This window comes from Rhinopithecus bieti, unplaced genomic scaffold (assembly GCF_001698545.2).
Source record: "Rhinopithecus bieti isolate Rb0 unplaced genomic scaffold, ASM169854v2 scaffold_2314, whole genome shotgun sequence".
NCBI lineage: Eukaryota > Metazoa > Chordata > Mammalia > Primates > Cercopithecidae > Rhinopithecus > Rhinopithecus bieti.
This window is the reverse complement of record NW_016803781.1, coordinates 2263828-2283759: the sequence shown is the minus strand read 5'-3', so window position 1 is coordinate 2283759 and position 19932 is coordinate 2263828. Positions and strand designations below refer to the sequence as shown.

The 19932-nt window shown below is 43.9% G+C and overlaps 1 protein-coding gene across 3 annotated transcripts in view; it reads left to right on the top strand.

The window, feature by feature from the left end:
- Positions 1-19932, top strand: part of MYO18B (myosin XVIIIB) — a 289444-nt gene that overhangs the window by 141153 nt on the left and 128359 nt on the right. For all 3 annotated transcript variants that reach the window (XM_017853159.1, XM_017853151.1, XM_017853143.1), the window contains 6 exons: positions 809-933; positions 3972-4126; positions 8250-8373; positions 9272-9472; positions 13969-14079; positions 16615-16719. In XM_017853159.1, coding sequence (XP_017708648.1) covers positions 809-933; positions 3972-4126; positions 8250-8373; positions 9272-9472; positions 13969-14079; positions 16615-16719 — 821 coding nt within the window. The remainder of the gene's footprint in view (positions 1-808; positions 934-3971; positions 4127-8249; positions 8374-9271; positions 9473-13968; positions 14080-16614; positions 16720-19932) is intronic.

Sequence of the window (19932 nt, the reverse complement as noted above, 5' to 3'; positions counted from 1 at the left end):
TGAATAAGTGGGTGGTCTTTATCTTTGGTCATCCGCTTGTGAAATGTTTTCCACAGCTTCATTAACTTAATGGGCATTATTCTATTATTCAGATAGTCAAAAGATAAGACATATCAACCTAAAATAACCCATTCTAATCAGTCTAACAGTTTTAATCAAACCAGCCAATAATTTTTTTGACATGTTTACCAAATCAAAGGATTTGGTATCCATCTTATCTTGTGGAGACATCTTCTGACCAGTTTAGTAGTCTTGAATTATTGCTAATTTACTTATTTGTTAATTGGACCAACAGCCAATGATTATATACTTTGTATAACCCAATAAATTTGGCTAGTAGGATGACTCTTTTTACCTGATTATTGTATTAGGTTCATTAAGCAATCCATGAGCTTGTATCAACATGTATGGGAATCAGCTTGTAGGGAACTCTTCCAGAGGGTGTGAAGGACTCACAGATGACTGAAACAGCTCCCTTGCCCTTAAGGATTATGAAATTTCCTTGGAAAAGGGAAGATATGAATGTACTTATAGAGACAACTAAACAGTATAAGGCAACTAACCTTAGAAGAGTGAGCAGTCAAGAACTTTAGACAGTTGGAGGTGGTCAGGACAGGCTGCCTGAAGGAAGCGTTATTTAAAACTCAGAGTTAAAGCATAGTTTCTTGGTCCAAGGTTGAAGCTCAGGGGCTCTGTGAATATTGTGAAATTGCATGCCAAGAGCCAAGAAAGTGGAGGAGAGCCATTCTCATTCCTGCTTTATACTCATTTGGCCTCTTATCCTGGCCTCCCTGACTCCATTAAACAGCAGACGAGTGGCAAATGCGCTTCGACTGTGCCCAGATGGAGAACGAGTTTCTCAGAAAGCGTCTGCAGCAATGCGAGGAGAGGCTGGACTCGGAGCTGACAGCCAGGAAAGAGCTGGAGCAAAAGGTAAGATGTGGGGATAGTCTGGGCCACAGAAGTGTCAGAGAGTGGGCAGGCTCTCACCTCCACTGTGGGTGATCGAGGTATTAGCTGACCCTGGGGAGGGAGGAAGACGATACCAGCCACTTCAGGTTTTTCCATCTCCACTGTTATTACAAATGCTGGTCGCTGCAAGACATGAAAAATATTGTCTGTACATGTGGATCTTCTATCCAGAGACTGCTCTGTGGTGTAAAGAACATGGATATTAACTCAGGATATCTGAGTTCCAGTTCCATTTCTACATGAACCCTGTGGAAGTCACTTTAACTCATGTTTCTTATTTATTACATAATTATCAGTGGTCTTAAAACTGTCACATTTCCCTGTTGCCTCTATTCTAATCTGCTACCTTCATCTGTCATCCAGACCAAAGCAACAACCTCCTAGCTGTCCTCCTTGCCTCTGGCCTCTCCTCTCAACCACCTGCCACACTGCAGCCAAAGAATATTTCAGAGTCTCTTTCAGATTGTTCTATGATCATAAAGTATGCTGACTCTTATGGTGGATTTTTTTCCTTGCATGTTTTGTAAATTTTGTTTTTGAGCTCATCTTCAACAGCTTTCTCTGTTCCTCCCGCAGTAGTCCCAGGTGTTCTGCATTGTGGAATTTTTTTTTTGTTTGTTTCTCTCCCAGTGAATTTTTGTGTGTGTGTTTAGCTATTTTTTTTTTTGTCATGAGTTAATCTTCAGCAGGAGATTTAATTTTTTTTTAACATTCTATTGATTTTGATGGGAGCCCTTTGCTAACAGGGTCGTGGGTGTGTTCTGCTAGAAGAAACCCTTTTTCACTTTCTTTGGCAGCAGTCGCTGAGATAATGCTAAATTCTTGGTCTCAGATTTTTTGCAGCATGTAAAAATTGTCAATTGGATCTCTAAACCCACATGAGGCTTAGACCTGGGGTTTAAAATTCTTATGAGAGTACTTCTTCCCCCACCTAGATCCAGGGTGAAAGCAAGCTTTCTTACCACCTTTCAGGCCAGGATGTGGAGCTTTTATTTTCTCTTCTCACTGAGGTGCATGCAGTTCTTTGAGGGGTTTGTCAGTGAAACGGTCTTCATTCCAACTCTTCACTTTCCATGAGCCCAGAGCCTTGTCTTCTGTCTCTGTCTAGACATTGAAACACAAACCTCTATCCTAAAGGACATTTCTGGATCTATCAACTGTTCTTCCTCCTCATCTTGGCCGCCATAATATTAGTATGCACCATTATTGTTAGGGCTTTGCGTCCTCTGCATTTCTGATATCCTGAAATGTCCTTCTTTCTTGAAGGTGACATTACAAATCTAATGCAATCTTATCTATATATAATATAATCTTATCTAGCCTTTCTAGATGAATGTACAGATAGTTTGGTCTCTTTGCTTGTCTTCTGTGGCCTCCAACTATCCCTCATCTACATTCTAACCAGTTCACACTCTAACAAATTGTGTGCTAGTAAATGACTCCGGAAAAAAGAAAAAGCCCTGATTTGTAGCACTTGCCAATTTCCCTGGTGTAAATACTCCCACCATGGCCAATTTCAAACTACCATTGTGATGTCACTAACATGGAATTGGAAAGGGATGCACAGAATTGGCTCTGTGCATCTCTTTCATATTGGTACAAGCCGACTCCAGCACAGCACTGATTCCAGCCACACTCCGTTTTGTTTTTTTTTTTTTTTCTCCTTCCAAAAATGTCTGATTCTTTCTCACCTCTGGGACTTTGCATATGCTATTTCTTCTTCCCAGAGCAATCTTTCTTTTTCTCTCCTGCCTAGATATCTCCAACTATTCTTAAGATCTTAGCTTAAATGTCACTCTCTCCAGAAAGTCTTTGCTGACGCAGATTGAGTTGGGAGTCCCTGAGTTGTCTCCCAAAACATAGGCCTCATCATGCTGTACTGTAATTGCCTACTCACTTCATAGTCTCTCCCATTCGATATAAGAGCCATAGGGTGGAGGTTATATTTGTGTATCTATTCTATTCTCAACGTGAGCAAAAAGTATCATGTGATTGCCTTGCAGAGGTGGGCCTGGGTGAGATCACATGGGATTTTATAAACAATGGAAGTGACTCTTGATATCCTCTATGCTGGTGGTGATGGTTTTAGTGGTCACTTTCAAGATGAACATTGCATCGTGGTCCTCAAGAGACACTTGAACCATAGATAAACACAGATGGACAACTGCAGGAAAGCAGCCCAGTTCTTTAATAACAAATTATAAAGTTGAGTCAGTTTCCCTAGGGAAGGGGTATATTTATGCTACATTAAAAAGTAATAAAACTGCAACCTTTTCTGAGCCGCAGAATATAAGAAAACATCCCATTTGCCTTCAAATACTGAATTTAGAATTACAGGCTTCATTAACTCAGAGTTTTGCTTATTTAAAGCAATTCTTTAATGAGGCCATTTCTTCAAAGCCAGTGTGCTGAGTTGCATGCTCTGCTCTTTCCCAGATCTAAACTAGGATATTTGGGAGAGTGTTTCCTGGAGGAAGATGCAAGAGTCTTTACGTTTGCTTGTTTAAGGCCGTGTGCATTCAGGTGTTAATTCAGTCCATGCAAAGTGCCATTTGCTGCTTTAACCTTTAAGGCTTGTCACTTGGGATACCAGGTCACATTTTTTAGGTGTGTCATTTTGGCTGCTCTGTGGCTAATCCTCACATATCCCTTCTGATCATGTCGGCTGGTGGGGATATGAGTTATCTGGTGGCTCAGGGGGTCATCAAGTTGAGGCAGGGTAGGTAAAGTCTGTGGGAGCATTGGCTGGAGATTTAAAGTAAAATCAACCTTAAGAGAGTGGTGGAATTATCCCCACTTTACCTCTGAGCAAACTGAGGCTCAGAAAAGTAGCATCCTGGAGGTGGCCCAGGAGGAAGGTAGTCAAGACATGGTCTCCCCATTCCAGCATCTGCTGTTTTCTCATTACACACCTTGGAAATAGCAACTCCTTGAAATACAAAGTAAAAAGCACATTCCATGCCCACAGAGCCAGGTAATTCATTCTATTACTCTTACAGCTCGGGGAGCTGCAAAGTGCTTATGATGGGGCCAAGAAGATGGCTCACCAACTGAAGAGGAAGTGCCACCATCTTACCTGTGACCTGGAGGACACCCGCGTCCTGCTAGAGAACCAACAAAGTCGAAACCATGAGCTGGAGAAGAAGCAGAAGAAGTGAGTTGCATCCGTCACCATCACCTGGGCTGCCAGGGTGGGCTACATTGGAGCCGGGGTCTTCTCGGGTATCCAGGTTCTCCTTCTAACTCCCTCACTTCAACTCCCTTGTTTCGCTCTAATCTTCCTCCCTGTCCCCTCACACCTTATTCCTGTATGGGTCTCCCAAGAATCCAGCAAGAAATGATTCTTTTCTTTTAGCCAGCCTCAGCTATGTTGCCAATTGACCGTGTGACCTTGGGGAACTTTCTTTGCCTTTCTGGGCCTTAACATCCCCATTTGTCGAGTGAAGGGTTTGTTGCGGAGGGTCGAGACAGCATGGTGATTTGGAGCCCAGGCATTGATACTAAAGTCATCTCATTCAAGTCCTGAAGGTGCCTCTTTCTAGATGTGTGACCTTGAGCAGGTCATTCAGCCTTTCCCAGCCAAATTCCTTACCCGTAGGCTGGGGATAAGATCGCCCCCTTGTGGTGAGGCCTAAATAATGCAGTCAGTACATCTAAGTGCGATCCTAGTTCCTATTCCCATTGGTGAAAATTGGGCTAGAGAATAAGGAGGAGGCCAAAATATGGCCTTCTCATTTAGGATTTGGACTCTCAGATCATGTGAGCCATTCTGGCAGAGACTGGGCGTTGTGCACCAGCAAGATGCTAATCTTGAATCTGCGCAGTGTGGTTCCCATACTTGCGTTCCCATTGGGTTGCTGTTACAACGGAGTGATGGTGGAGCCTGGATTTGTACCCAGATTCGCGCACTGATGGGCTTCTTCATGCAAAACCTCAGAACCTGTGATGCTTGGACAGCTTAGCTGTGTCTGAAGTTCTCCAGCTCACTCGGTGAGGGTAAAGGTATACAGGGGTCCTGTTTTGAGCCAGCCAAGACCTAATGGAGATGTCATAGAAGGCAAATAGGTGGGAAGCAGCCTCTTTTAGAAGGCCCATGATAAAATACAGACAAATGTTCCTGTGTAAGCCAAGATGTGGTTTTGTGGAAACTGCCTCCTTTCCAAGAAGTAGGAAGCAGAATTATATTTCCATGGAGGTGGCATAGATTTTGAACTTGATCTGCATTAAATATCATTTCTCTTATTAATCCTTCAGCTTTCCTGAGCTGCCTTCTTCATCTGAAAAGGTCTTTGGGGATTGTTAGCTTGCTCTCCACCCCCAAAATAAGAAAGGTTTATTTTGTGTTTACTGATATATCACTCTGTTCCCCTTTCTACCTCCCTGTGGGTGCTCTGGCTGAACCTTACCCTTGCAGTAGGGAAAATGGCTTGGCTCCATCTTGGCCACCTGCTGTGTGACCTTGGCAAATAACACCATCTCTCTGGGCCAGAGAGTGACTGATGTTTCAGATGAGTCCTTGGACTTATCTTGAAGAATGGGTCTGACATATACCCCTGTCTGTGAAACAAGAGGTTTGGACTCCATCATTCCCCAGGTTTCTCCCAGCTGTGACCCTCTTGGCCCCTAACTATGGGTTCTACTCTTGTTCTGAAAGGCCTAACAGAGGGTTTCAGCTCTCTGATGAGGAAGGGGCCAGCCTCTGGAATTTGCACAGCCAGAAAATTCCATCTTTCTGGTCTTTCCTTTTCCCTTTGGACAGAATCCCTCATTATAGGGACTTACGAATCTCCCCAGGATACCCCCCAAGGAAAGTTCCTATTTCTTCATATTTGCATGTCCTCCTCTCAAAACTTAACTTTCTTGTGATGCCCTCTGCTCTGTTACCATCTCTTGGCAGAAGCTAATTTATGTTTTGATGCCAACTGCAGATAACAGGCATTACCTTTCCAGGTATTAGCATTTATGTCTCAGTCTAACTGTGGAAGTTCGGGCAGAATGATTATGGTGAAGGAAAAATCTAGAAGTCAGTAAATACTTCCTTGCATCTCTCAATGCTTAATCGAAATGTAGATGCAGCTGCCTCCTGAGTTTGCTGGGGCCAGGACAGAGGGATGTCTCCCCATTGGTAGAGTTCTCTGTTTGCCACTTTGGCTTCTAAGTTCAGAGTGGCCTGGAATGGTTTCATTTTGGTTGGATTGTTTGTGGCATGATTACCCTATGGGTCACAAAGCTTAGTTCTGAGGGCTGATGAAACCCCAGGTAAGCCCTGGCTAGACTCACTGACTCCCACACTCAAGGGAGGCTGGACCCAAGGCCCTTTCTTAGCAGGGTGAAGGTTGTATGCAAATCTCTCTGGCCCCAGGCGATTGGCTGGTCAGTGTGAGCTGTTTGGTAGGAGTTGAGGTCTGTAGCAGCTACTCTTTGGCATCAAGTGGCCTGTTAAGTCAAGGACTCCTCTGCACCATCAGTTACTGTCTGGCCCCCACTGTCTTACCTCACCTGTCCCAGGAACGGACAGGTAGATGGGAAACTAGCTAAGACACTAGGAAAGCTGAGCCCAAGTCCACTTCCACCACTTTGGAATTTGGGGCTGAATCACTCCTCCTCTCTGAACTTCAGTTTCCTCCTCAGTGAATGGATTGAATGACATGTTTCTTGCTGAATTGTTGTAAGAACAACATGGATCCCAGCCCAGGATCTGGCACATTGGGACGGCTGGATCATCACGCTCATCACAATGCTTCCATTCAGAGGCAGCAAATAGTGCCCTTTGGATGATGTCACCAACAGCCAATCAGAAAGCTCCTGAGCTGTTCCAACAGGAGGGCTCCCTTATGATTGGGTCTTTCAGGAGTCTGAGACTTTGAGTGATAGTCTAATATTAAGGAACATTGGATAATCTTATAACAAGGGAGACTTTCTTGTCACCAAAGGCCAAACCGCATGTCCACTTCTGCCATATCAAGATCTCTGGAGCAATGGGACTTCCTGTTTGGGCCAAGGGCAAGTGACTCAAAGTCACACCTTACTGAGGCTTGGCAAGGGCTTCTCTATTGGTTTCCTCATCTGTGATACTGCCAGGAGGCTGAGACAACTGAACGGAGTGACGTAACATCCAGGAAGTGCTTCTCACCCAGTGGTCATCACAGAAGGGCAGGAGGGCCCCTAACAAGGCGTTAATTCCCTGGATGACATTCAGTAGGACTGACTAGTCTTTGTGTTTTCTGCTTGAGAAACAAATGAGGACAAGAATGTATAAATGTCCATCATTTTATCAATAATCAGCATGCTTTAGTATGGCATAGGAGAATATAAGCCAGACAATATGTTAAAATGTGAAATGTGGAATATCCTCATTCTACTTACATCCATTTGTTTGTTCACTGGTTAGGAAATAGTGGATGTCAAATGGGATCTGATAGATTTAAGGGGTCTTGACATAGACTGGCAGACCAGGTAGATCAGGTTTTTTGTTTTGTTTTGTTTTGTTTTTGTGAGACAAGGTCTTGCTCTGTCACCCAGGCTGAAGTGCAATGGCACAATCATGGCTCACTGCAGCCTTGACCTCCTGGGCTCAAGTGATCCTCCCACTTCAGCCTCCAGAGTAGCTGGGATTACAAGTGCATGCCACGATGCCCAGGTAATTTTAAATTTAAAATTTTTTAAATTTTAAAATTTTAAAAATAGAGATGGGGTCTCACTTTGTTGGTCTTTAACCACAGGCTGGTCTTTAACTCCTGGCCCCAAGTGATCCTCCTACCTTGGCCTCTCAAAGTGTTGGGATTATAAGCGTGAGACACCGTGCCTGGTCATTTTTAAGAATATATCCTTTATATCTGTATATAGTTTTATTCTATTTTCATTTTTGTCTGTGTATTTTATTAGATTTTAGGGTTAGCATTTAGATTAGCATTTTAGTAGGGAGCTGATGAAGGCAGCAGAAGTTTCAGTCTAACGGTGGAAATTCAGGCAGAATGATTATGGCGAGGGAGAAATCTGGAATAATAAGTTCACGTATTTTTATGGCAACCCTATCTAAACCCTAAAAATTGCTCTGTGATTTTTCAGATTCGCATCCTACATCCACAGCCTTACGTAAAAGCATTGAGAAAACTTCCAACTCCTCATTCTTTTTTTCTCTTTCTTCTTCCGTTTGCTCTCTTTCTCATGGTTCTTGGGAAACTAGTGGCCTCTCTGCAGCCCCTGCCTGCCCCTGCCTCAATCACTCCCCCCACCCACCTGCCTACAGAGCCCTGACACGTGTTCTGCTTGGACAGGTTTGACCTGCAGCTGGCCCAGGCCCTAGGTGAGTCTGTGTTTGAGAAGGGTCTCCGTGAGAAAGTGACCCAGGAGAACACCAGTGTCCGGTGGGAACTAGGCCAGCTTCAGCAGCAGTTGAAGGTAAGGGATGGGGGACACAGAGCTATCTTGGCTCTTGGTGGCTGAATCTCAGGAAACTCCAGCGTGCACCTGCTGCAAATGGTGACAGAGAGAAAACTTCACAAGGGTATCCTGGTCTGTCAAGCAGCTGGGTCCCAGTGTGTCTTAATAAAATAGCAAACAGTGGCTGGCAAATTGATAATCAGCCTTTATTTGAGCAATCTTGATGTCTTGATCTTGCTCCAGTTACCTGCACAGGTTCCGAGGTGCTTACCTGGGAGGTATGACAGGCTCAGCAGAGAATGAGTTAGCTATAACTTTGTCCAGGAGCAATGCCCTGGTCCATGCAGGCTCCAATGCAGAGAGATTTTACTAAAATACAGCACGGGTACCTCACTCAGCTGCTCCTCATCCTTTTGTGGTTCTCTACTACTCACAGGAGAACCTCTGGGCACTTTAGCCTGGCATTCAGCTCCTTCATGATCTAACCAAAAGTTATTTGATCCTGGAGCTGACTTTCTAACCTGGAAGAGTCATTTCTGAGCACTTTGCCTCCCTGCTCCAACATCTCAATCCCAGCCTCAGAAGGCACACAGGGAAGCTTTAGCTATGTGCCTCCACTTCCCTTACAAATGGGGTCAACCCTTCTTGTAGGTGCTCTGAGATTGAACTCTAGGGACAATCTACTCTAATCCCACCTCCCATCCCCAGCTCCATGCCTGTATGAGCAGTACTGAGAGCAGCCCTTGCTGGTGTCCCACAGGGGGTGCTGTGAGGGGCCGTGCGGTCCAGGTGGAGACTGCAGGCATTGGAAAGTGGAAAGCGCCACTCCAGCCCCAGTTGACTGTAGAGGTATCTCTGGGGGAGGAGGGAGACATACTCATGTGACTCTGGACCTCTGTCCTCTTTGTCTCTGTAGCAAAAGGAGCAGGAAGCCTTGCAGCTGAAGCAGGAGGTGGAGATGCTCCAGGACCATAAACGGGAGCTGCTGGGGTCACCCTCTCTGGGGGAAAATTGCATTGCTGGCTTGAAGGAGAGGCTCTGGAAGTTGGAATCCAGTGCCCTTGAGCAACAGAAAGTCCAGAGCCAGCAGGAAAACACCATCAAGCAGCTGGAGCAGGTAGGAAAGCCCTATCCCAGGTTAACACCCTGTCCCATGTCTCCAATGCAGAGTGATGTTATTAAAATACGACATGGGTGCCTCACTTGATTGCTCCTCATCCTTCAGTGGCTCCCTTTTATCCCAGGGAACTTTTAAGCTCCTAAGTCTGACATTCAGATCCTTCCTGATCCAGTTTTCTCCTGCAAGGTTCAGTGTCACCTCCTCAGAGAAGGCTGCTTTAATCACCTTGCAAATAGCTCCCACTATGTTGCATTCATTTCCCATCTCCTTAGCTGGGTTGCTTTCATTTGTGGTACCTGCCATCATATTAGATAGTATTTTTTAAAAGTTTGCTTTATGTCTTTCTCTCTCATTAGGTTATAAGCTTCATGAAGTCAAATTGTTTTTCTGTTTCTCTGGCTTCTTAGTGTAATCCTAAAGCCTAGAATGAGGCCAGGTACATAGCTGATGCTCAATAAATAGCTGTTGACCAAATATCTAACCTTCACTGAGTACTGTCTGTGTACTAACCTCAGCCCTAAGCTCTCCCCACACATCTCATGAATCTCCCCAAGAACCTTATGTAGGGAGATCTTAGTATTATCCCCACTTTAGATGTGGAAGTTGAGACTCAGAGACATGGAGAAAGTGTCAAGGATGGGATTTGGAACCTATGCCATCTGACCCCACACCGCCTTGAATGTCTACTATGTGCCAGGCATTGTGCACAACTTCAAGGCAGATTGAAGTGCTACTCTTTGGGAAAAATAAAATAATAAAATAACAAAGAGAGTAAGACAAAAATATAAAATACTCTTGTACCAACACCCTCTGCAAAGTACCAGATGAATATTTTATTTGTCTGCTTGCTTATTTATATGCTTATTTATTTACCTCATTCTATAAATAATTTGAGGCAGCTTACAAGATATATGTATAATAGAATATAAAAATTATAAATAAAACAATCCAAACCAGAAAAGTACAAATTAAAATTGACACTAAGGGGGGCGGTGGGGGCAGCGAATTAATATGCAGATAAAGCAAAACACATGGTCTCACACATGTAACAGTTTTAGCTCTAAAATTCCTGGTGGTCAGAGAGAAACAGGAAATGTGAGTTACATGCCTGAGATAAACAAACAAACAAACAATTTTTCTAGGGGAAGTAACGCTTTTTCTGATGCTTGGTTCTAAACGAATTTCTCTTGTGGGGTTTTGTAAAAGGCAATTACTTTAAAGTGTTTTTTTAAAAAATGCTGGGGCCACCCTTATGCGAGAAAATGTGATCAGGTGTCATGAATGTGTAAAGCAGATGAACTCTGAGCAGCTCTGTTGAACTGAAGTGGGGATGGGTAGGACAGGGGTTGGGGGAGCCAGGGGTCAGCTCTTGCTTCTTGCTGACCACTACTCCATCAAGATGGAGCCTGGTGAGTATCAAGACATGTGGGTGGTGGGTATGGGGGAACAAGATCCAGAAAGTCTTGGATGCTCACTAAGGAGCGATAAGGAAGACAAGTCCTTTACTCAGTCAGCCTGTATTTATTAAGTACTTCCTCTGCATCATGCACTCTGTGGATGCTAAGGGTGCAATTGCAAATAAGACAGACACAATCTCTGCCCTCCCAAAGTTTATAGTCATGCTTAGTGTTAGAGGAATGTTAAACTTGAAGATCTGGCCATGACAGCAGGGTTGGGGGAGAGATCAGGGAAAACTTCCTGGAGGAAGTGATGTTTACTGAAGTGGGAAGCTGGAGGATGAATGAGAATTGGCTGAATGAGAGAGTTCCAGGCAGAGGACCAGCCTGTGCAAAAACCTGGAGACAGGATACTCGTAGGATATTCAAGGAGCTGTAATACGGGGTCTTTGAGGCAGCTTGTTGCCTATATGACCTTAGGCAAGCCCTTGTTTTCTCCAGACATCAGTCTCCTTGTCTGTACAATCAAATATGGAGCCTTATCTCTCCCCTAGCTTCCTGCCAACCACAGCTATGAATCAGTGAGGGTTTGTGAAGAAGGTGGAGTATCTGTGTAGGTCTTTAAAGGGCATGGATGACGGTGCAGTGCCATGTAGCAACCCAGTGTTCCTTGTGTTCCTTACGTGAATAGGATCTTCCCAGAGCCAAGAATAAAACAAGCCCTCTTGAAAAACTGTGTTAACTATTTAAGATACCACTGGGGAACCACTTGATGCTTGGAAGCAAAAAATATATTACCCTGGCCTCAGGGACCCAAAACTTAATGCAACTTCCTGAATTTCCATGCTCAGTTCACCCAGGAGGTGAGGCTGACTCAACACTTTTATCCGTCTTCAGTTTCACCCATAACCCCAGGCTGCATTGTGCCCTTGTAGACATCCAGTAGATATTTATTGATTATAATAGAATACTTTTTCCAGGGAATTTTATGTTAACTCGTATAAGTTTGACATAAATGGTATTGCAGATGTCAAGAATGTCCAAGAGGCTAGAAAAAATGAAAAAGAAATATTATAGTTACTTGCTCAGGCTCCTTCGTTTTGGATTATCTTCCCATAACCCCTGTCATTTTAAAGGAAAAAAAGGCATGAAGCTGACATTTAAAGTGAGCCTACTCTATGCCGGGAACTGTAACAGGGCCTCTGACGTACACTATCCTTTTTGCTCCTCACCACGGCATAGCAGGGAATATTATCGACATTTTAAAAGACCCAGATTGTTTTTTCTGAACTTAATTTCCCTGTTGGGGACAGCACTTGTGAAGTTCCAAAAGCATGGTGAGAGGTGCTGGGACAGTAAGAGTAAATGATCAGAAAGTTATAATTTCTACAAGGTAACCCATTGTATTCGTCTGTTTTCACACTGCTGTAAAGAACTGCCTGAGACTGGGCAATTTGTGCAAAAAAGAGGTTTAATTAACTCACAGTTCCACATGGCTGGGGAGGCCTCAGGAAATTTACAGTCATGGTGGAAGGGGAAACAGGCAAGTCTTACATGGTGGCCGGCAAGAGAGGGCGTGTGAATCAGGAACAGTCAAACCCTTATAAAACCATCACATCATGTGAAAACTCATTCACTATCATGAGAAAAGCGCAGGGGAAACCACCCCCTTTGATCCAATTACCTCCCACCAGGTCCTTCCCTTGACATGTGGGGATTATGGGAATTACAATTCAAAATGAGATTTGGGTGGGGATGCAGAGCAAAACCGTATCAACCATCTACACTGTTGAGTTCCAAATGCTTTGTCCTGGTCCAGTAGCATTAAAGAGTATAGATAAAGGAAAGCTTCAAAGCTTTCTTGGGCCCTGTACCCTGGGGATTCTACTCCAGTAGGTCTAGGGTGAAGCTCTGCAATTTGTATGTTTTAAAAATGTGTTTGCAATTCTAATGTGCCACAAAATTTGAGAAGCCAGGACTTGGGCCAATCTGTCAATCATGCAGATCAGGAAAGTGTAAGTCTTGAACTAGACCTAGAACTCATGACTTTTTTGCCTTCCACTCTAGAATCCTTTGTATGACTTCACACAGTTCCAGCATTATGCACAGATCTATGCCTGTTGCATGTGTTTTGGAGGTTCTTGTTTAAAGACCCAGCTCATTCATGGGATCACACCTCAGGTTGCTGGGGAGGGAAGGGATAGTCTTTTCTGTTTTTGAAATAATGGGGAAAGAGAAAATAATATTTATGTATCAGATACTGTGCTAGGTGCTTTATATCATCTCATTTAATTCTCATAGTAGCATTCTGAGACGGTTGTTTTCTACAGAGAAAGGGGACTAACCCAGAGGTAAAGTGAATTGTCTAAGATAACATTTTGGGCAAATCGTCTTCTTTTCTAGGCTTTCATGTCTTCATAAACTTTTGTCCTACCATTCATCTACCTATCCACCCACCCAGAAAACCATCAATGATGCCTGCTCCAGGAATGAGAAATATGTTTCATCTTAAGAGTGTTGAGAAGGGGGCCAGGCACAGTGGCTCACGCCTATAATACCAGCACTTAGGGAGGCCGAGGCAGGTGGATCACCTGAGGTCAGGAGTTTGAGACCAGCTTGATCAACATGGGGAAACCCCGTTTCTACTAAAATACAAAAATTAGCCAGGCATGGTGGCACATGCCTGTAATCCCAGCTACTTGGGAGGCTGAGGCAAGAGAATCGCTTGAACCCAGGAGGCGGAGGTTGCGGTGAGCCGAGATTGCGCCATTGCACTCCAGCCTGGGCAACAAGAGGGAAATTCCATCTCAAAAATAAAAAAGAAAGAGGGTTGAGAAGGATTCTGAGGCTGCATCTAAACTCAGTGGGAAAGTGTGATTGATGTGTGATGTCTGTTATAAGCACAAGAATGGATAGAGGCAATATTTAATCTATTTACCCACCATTTGTGACCTTCCAGAATGCCTAGGGAAATAACTTGACTCTCATTTATGTATTCCAACAATGAAAAATGCGATTGGAATGCCAAGGATGACACGGAGGTCTTGGAGAGTTAGAGTGGGTCACCCTCACGTGCTGTCCTTGCTGTCCCCCCAGCTCCGCCAGCGGTTTGAGCTGGAGATCGAGCGGATGAAGCAGATGCACCAGAAGGACCGTGAGGACCAGGAGGAGGAACTGGAGGATGTCCGTCAGTCCTGCCAGAAGCGGGTATGTGAGCAGTGAACACAGCTGTACCCTTGGGTCCTGGAAGGTCTGGTATGGATGCCCTCTTCCTTAGAGTGAGGAGGAGGACAGGGTCTGGGATCTGGGGACAAGCTCTTTCTGCAACCACCTGAGACCTTAGCTTCGAGGTACCTTCAAGGGTGTAGGAGCGGAAATGCCTGTCTTAAATAGGATCTTGGAACTTCCAGAAGCCTCTGGAACCATCCAGCATAATGGCTCAGAGATTTCTACTAAGTCCTCGTAATGCCATGTGACTGATGCCAAGGACTTCTAAATTTCAATAATAGAATCAATTCTTTCTTACTATTTTCCTTACAAGTCAAACCATTTCTTAACATTTTATCCAAGGTCTTTGTAGCCATTCCAAACAGTGTGTAAGAAAGGAATAACCCCTTGACATGTCATCACCTAGAAGCCATCATTGTTACTATTTTAAGTGTTCTTTCATAGCTCTCTTTCACTCTGTATACACACATGCAGATTTGCGGAGATACCATTTTCACCAAATGAGGCTATGAGGTTCTGATGCCTGTCGTCTCCGCAGTTTTCATGGCCTCTTTTCGTGTCTGTAAATACAGATCTAACTTAAATGTTTAATGGCTTAACAGTTTTTCACCCAAAGCATGTCCTCTAACTTATACAATAAATCCCCTATCATTGGACATTTAGGTTGTTTCCAGTTTTCTGCCCTTATAACCAGTGCCGAGATAAACATTCTTAGAGCTGTATTGACGGATGTGAATGTAGGATCTACAAAGTGGAACTGCTGGAAAGCTTCGGGTTAAGCCTCGTTTAACAGGTTCTCACATTATAGAGTACATACTCTACACGGACCTTCCCTCCCTTCTCATCCCCTGAATCATACCTGTGTACAGAGTACACTCAACTCTGCCTTGCTTGATGTATAGTTTTTATTATTTTGTGTATTTTTCAAGATGATTTTAGCTTTTCCAGTCTTTATTCTAAAACAGGTATAGAGTGCTTTGTATTTCTCTCACTCCTAAACGAAATTTTTGAAATGAACTTGCTTTCTATAGAAGTGACCATTGATCAGTACTTTTTCCCCCCTCCTGGGTCAGGAGATGGAAGCTGTCAGTCCCTGCCCATGTTTCTTCAGGTGAAGGTTGCATACATTTCTGGTTTATTCTAAGAATGCCTCGAAGTATGGTGTGTGCCCTCAGCCAGGGCTCCAATGAGTTGGAGATGTGACCCAGACTCTCCTGAGGCTTTTCTCTGGATAGATTTATAAAGGGAGAGAGTGAAGTCAGAGAAAGGTGTTTTTCTCCTTATGTCAAATGCTGATATTGACTTCTCATTCTGGTGACTGCTCTGTTCAGTCTATCTCTCACGTTGGCAGGAAATCAATAGTTAGTGACCTGGGTGGGAATGCTGGGGCTGTCTGGGGTGGCAGAAAGAGCTGGGGTCAGGGGACAGGACACTAACTCCTCTAAACAGCAACTAATTTCAGAGTATGCACTTTGGATTTTCCCTGGGACTTAGTTTGCCCACCCGTGAAATAGGATCTCTGATGGCATGAGGTGGAAATGGAGGATGGAGGGGATGAAATAAGGTACACAAGAGAGGCTGGTGGGGTTGGTCTGCAAAGCGCAGCCACAGTGGGGTATTTGCTTTAGTGGGAAATGTCTGTGTTTGCTGGGTAATCGCTGAGAAATCAGAGCCAGTTGCAAATTAAATGAGTTGCTTATAGTCAGATGTCTTAGTTCAGGCTGCTGTAGCAGAATACCATTTTCTAGGTGGCTTAAATGAAAACACTTATTTATCACAGTTCTGGAGGCTGGCAAATCTGAGATCAAGGTGCTGGCAGGTTCAGTGTCTGGCGAGGGCTCTCTTCCTGGTTTGCAGACCACCACCTCCTGTTTGTAGACTCACATGGCAGAGAAAGAGAGAGAGGAAGACAGCTCTCTGGTGTCTCTTCAGGCACTCACCCCACCATGAAAACTCCACCTTCATGGCTTCGTCTAAACCTAATTACCTCCTTAAGGTCCCACCTCCAGATACCACTGCACTAGGGTTAGGGTTTCACCATATGAATTTTGGAGGGCCACATATAGTTTATAACACCAAAAAATCTCAAATGCAACTTCTTTTATTGCATCATTGTGTATTGAATAAAGGAGGGGCATGCATTTTTGATATATTGGTTATAATATTGTGCAGAGCCTTTAAAAATCAGAGTGCAAAGACTTGCAAATATTCAACAGTGGCCATGGCTACAGGAGGGAGGCATCTGTTCTGTTGGCGACCTGGGGGAGGGGGTTTCACAGTCAATGGCGAGAGGTTCCCCATCATTGACTAGCCCTCCCTTCTGTTGTCCAGCTCTCAAGCTTTTAGGCTCTTAAGTTCTCCCACAGAGACACCACCTCCCAGTCACTAGGGCAGGCTCATGGAACAAAGCCACAAGCTCTACGTTTTTCCTCCTCCTGAGGGTCCTTGCCTTGTGGGATTTGTCCGGATGGAGTTCATTTACCCTGTGTATGCTTCTGCTCTGTGTATCCACAGCTCCGTCAACTGGAAATGCAGCTGGAGCAAGAATATGAAGAGAAGCAGATGGTCCTCCATGAGAAGCAAGACTTGGAAGGCTTGATCGGAACCCTCTGTGACCAGGTAAGGGGGAGACATCGGCAGACATTCAGGAGTGTCTCAGGGACCTATTTGAGAGATGAACTCATGGGGAGAACAGCTTGAGGGATACCCTCTCCTCCATTAGCTCTGTTCCCACCATATTCACTGGCTCTTCAAAGGAGAACTTCAGGTGCCTGCAAACAGCAGGGTTTTTGTAAGAACCCATGGGGAATAAACAGAGTGGGTCCAGCCAGGAGCGATGGAGGAGGCTGTCTTTGCCTTCAGCAGCTGTTGGGATCAGAGTGTAGACAGTCCTTCCTTTAAGGGGATGTATGTGAATGGCCACTGCACACATGACTGCCCTCCTGAGAACATGACATTTGCTAGAAGCAGTCAGCCTTGGAGCCAGGCAAATGTAGCTTTAAGCCTCAGAGGGACCACTTCTGTCTACATGGTTTTGAGTGAGCTAGTTAACCACTCCGAGCTCCTGGAGAGTGGAGCCTTGTAGGGCTGTGGCTATCCCTGTGCACTAGGGTTCTCAACCGCCCGTCAGTGTACACCAGGGTCCTTAACTGCACCACTATGAACATCTGGAGCTGGATCATTCCTTGAGGTAGAGAGCTGTCCTGTGCATTGCAGGATATTGTGCAGCATCCCTGACCTCTACCCACCACATTGCGGTAGCACACACCTCAGCTGTGACCACCAAAAATGTCTAGACATTGTCCGGTGTCCTTTGGGGAAAAAAATCAACTTCCCTCACTACTGAGAACTGTTGCTGTAGTAATGCAGCCAGCAGAGCTCAGAGCCAGCTCCGATTTCAGAGTTGCAAGGAATGGCTCTTCCACCTCCCAGATACTCTATTCCCTTCCTGTGCTGCTGCTACATGAAATCCCAGCACTGGAGAGAAATACCTGTGGCTTCTATGATTTCTTTTAAAGTATCAAAGGAGTGTATTTTAATGTATTTGCTTAACATGGGCCCCATGACTATTAATTAGTAATGGTCTGGTTATCAATATCCTTCCCTAGATTCATTAACTTTATTCACGAAACAATGTGGGTCCACTTCAGATGATCATCTTGGGCAGCCAGGCCTTGGACAAAATAAATGCTTATTATATATTGAAAAACAAATTGATTTAGTGAGTGATTTCCACGGCAGGGACATCACAGCAGCAAGAGTAAGAGTTGGAAACTGAGGGAGTCGATATAATCTTCCTTCTTCTCTGGGTTTTCTAATTTTCCAGCCAAGAAATTGGGACCATTGAATTCAGAGCCATTGAGGTGACTTTCCTTCAGCATCAGGAGGAGAGCACAGCCCAGTATCAGATTCTAGAATGACAGTGGGGAATCACTGGGAGAAGGTTGCATTCTATTCAGCACAGTTTGAGAAAACAGAATAGATGATCTAATAAAGCAAGGTTTTATACATACTGCAAAATAAATTTTACATGTAAAGAGAAGGTAAGTTTAGATGAAGAAAAGCCAGCTTTGTGTTAGTCACCAAACTGGATCCTTTTAATAAATTAGCACTTTTGATGATTTTAAGTGTTTTTGTTATGACCTTTGCCAAACCCATGGAAAAGCAGAACAAATAATGTAATTGGTGTTTATGAACCAAGCAGTCAGGGTTCACATAAATTAACATTTTGCCATTTCTTATTCAGATGTTTTTAAGGAAACAAAGCATTTTAAGAACGGTTGGTGGCCTCTTTACGTCCCTTCCTAATCTCACTCCTGGCTCTGCTTTCCTCTTTCTTTCCTCCCTCCCCAGATGAAACCATTCCCTGGGGTTTGAAGTGTATAATTCCCCTGAATGTATATTTCAACTTCAGCCACAGGCAGCAATATGGTTCTGCACTTGACTTTGTCCCCCTCTATATTATTTTTTTGAGATTAGTCCATAATGATACATGCAGCTCTAATTAATTCATTTAATTTCTACACAGCATTCATTTTTAAAAATCTCCTTCTTCTGTTGGTGGGTAGTTAGTTACTTCCACCCTAAAACCCAAAACTGCAATGCATAGTCTCATATCTGTCTCACTGTGCACACGGGCGAGAGTCTCTCCAGGGTATGTAGCTGAAAGAGGAATTGCTGGCTCCTGGGAATGTACAATTTGGGAATTATTAAATATTGCTCAGATTGTTCCCCAAAGTGATTGCAGCAGTTTTCACCGTCACTAGATGTGTCTTGAGATTTTACTTCTTCACGAGCCCACCAACGTGCAGCACTGTCAGACATTTTTAAACATTTTTTACAGGCGTCGGGTGCCAAATGGTATTACATGGCCCTCATTGCTAGGGATGCTGTGCATTTTTCACATGTTGGTTGTGGCCTTTTCTCATGTGAATTGCCTATTCATAGAATTTTGTCTCATTTTTCTCTATTGATCGTTCATGACCTTTATACAAGATGCGAATCCGTTTTTGGTTGTGTATTTTACAAATATCTCCTACACTATGCATAATTGTTTCACTTTGTTTATAATGTCCTTAGCTTAATAAAAAATATTTTTGATATAGTTGTGTTAACCATGTTTTATGGTTTGTGCTTTTATATCTTAAGATACTCTTCTTTTTTTTATTATTATTATACTTTAAGTTGTAGGGTGCATGTGCTCAACGTGCAGGTTTGTTACATATGTATACATGTGCCATGTTGGTGTGCTGCACCCTTTAACTTGTCATTTACATTAGGTATATCTTCTAATGCTATCCCTCCCCCCTCCCCCTTCCCCACAATAGGCGCTGGTGTGTGATGTTCCCCTTCCTGTGTCCAAGCGATCTCATTGTTCAATTCCTACCTATAAGTGAGAACATGCGGTGTTTGGTTTTCTGTTCTTGTGATAGTTTGCTGAGAATGACGGTTTCCAGCTGCATCCATGTCCCTACAAAAGACATGAACGGATCCTTTTTTATGGCTGCATAGTGTTCCATGGTGTATATGTGCCCCATTTTCTTAATCCAGTCTGTCACTGATGGACATTTGGGTTGATTCCAAGTCTTTGCTATTGTGAATAGTGCTACAATAAATATAACGTGTGCATGTGTCTTTATAGCAGCATGATTTATAATCCTTTGGGTATATACCCAGTAATGGGATGGCTGGGTCAAATGGTATTTCTAGTTCTAGATCCTTGAGGAATCACCACACTGTCTTCCACAATGGTTGAACTAGTTTAGAGTCCCACCAACAGTGTAATAGTGTTCCTATTTCTCCACATCCTCTCCAGCACCTGTTGTTTCCTGA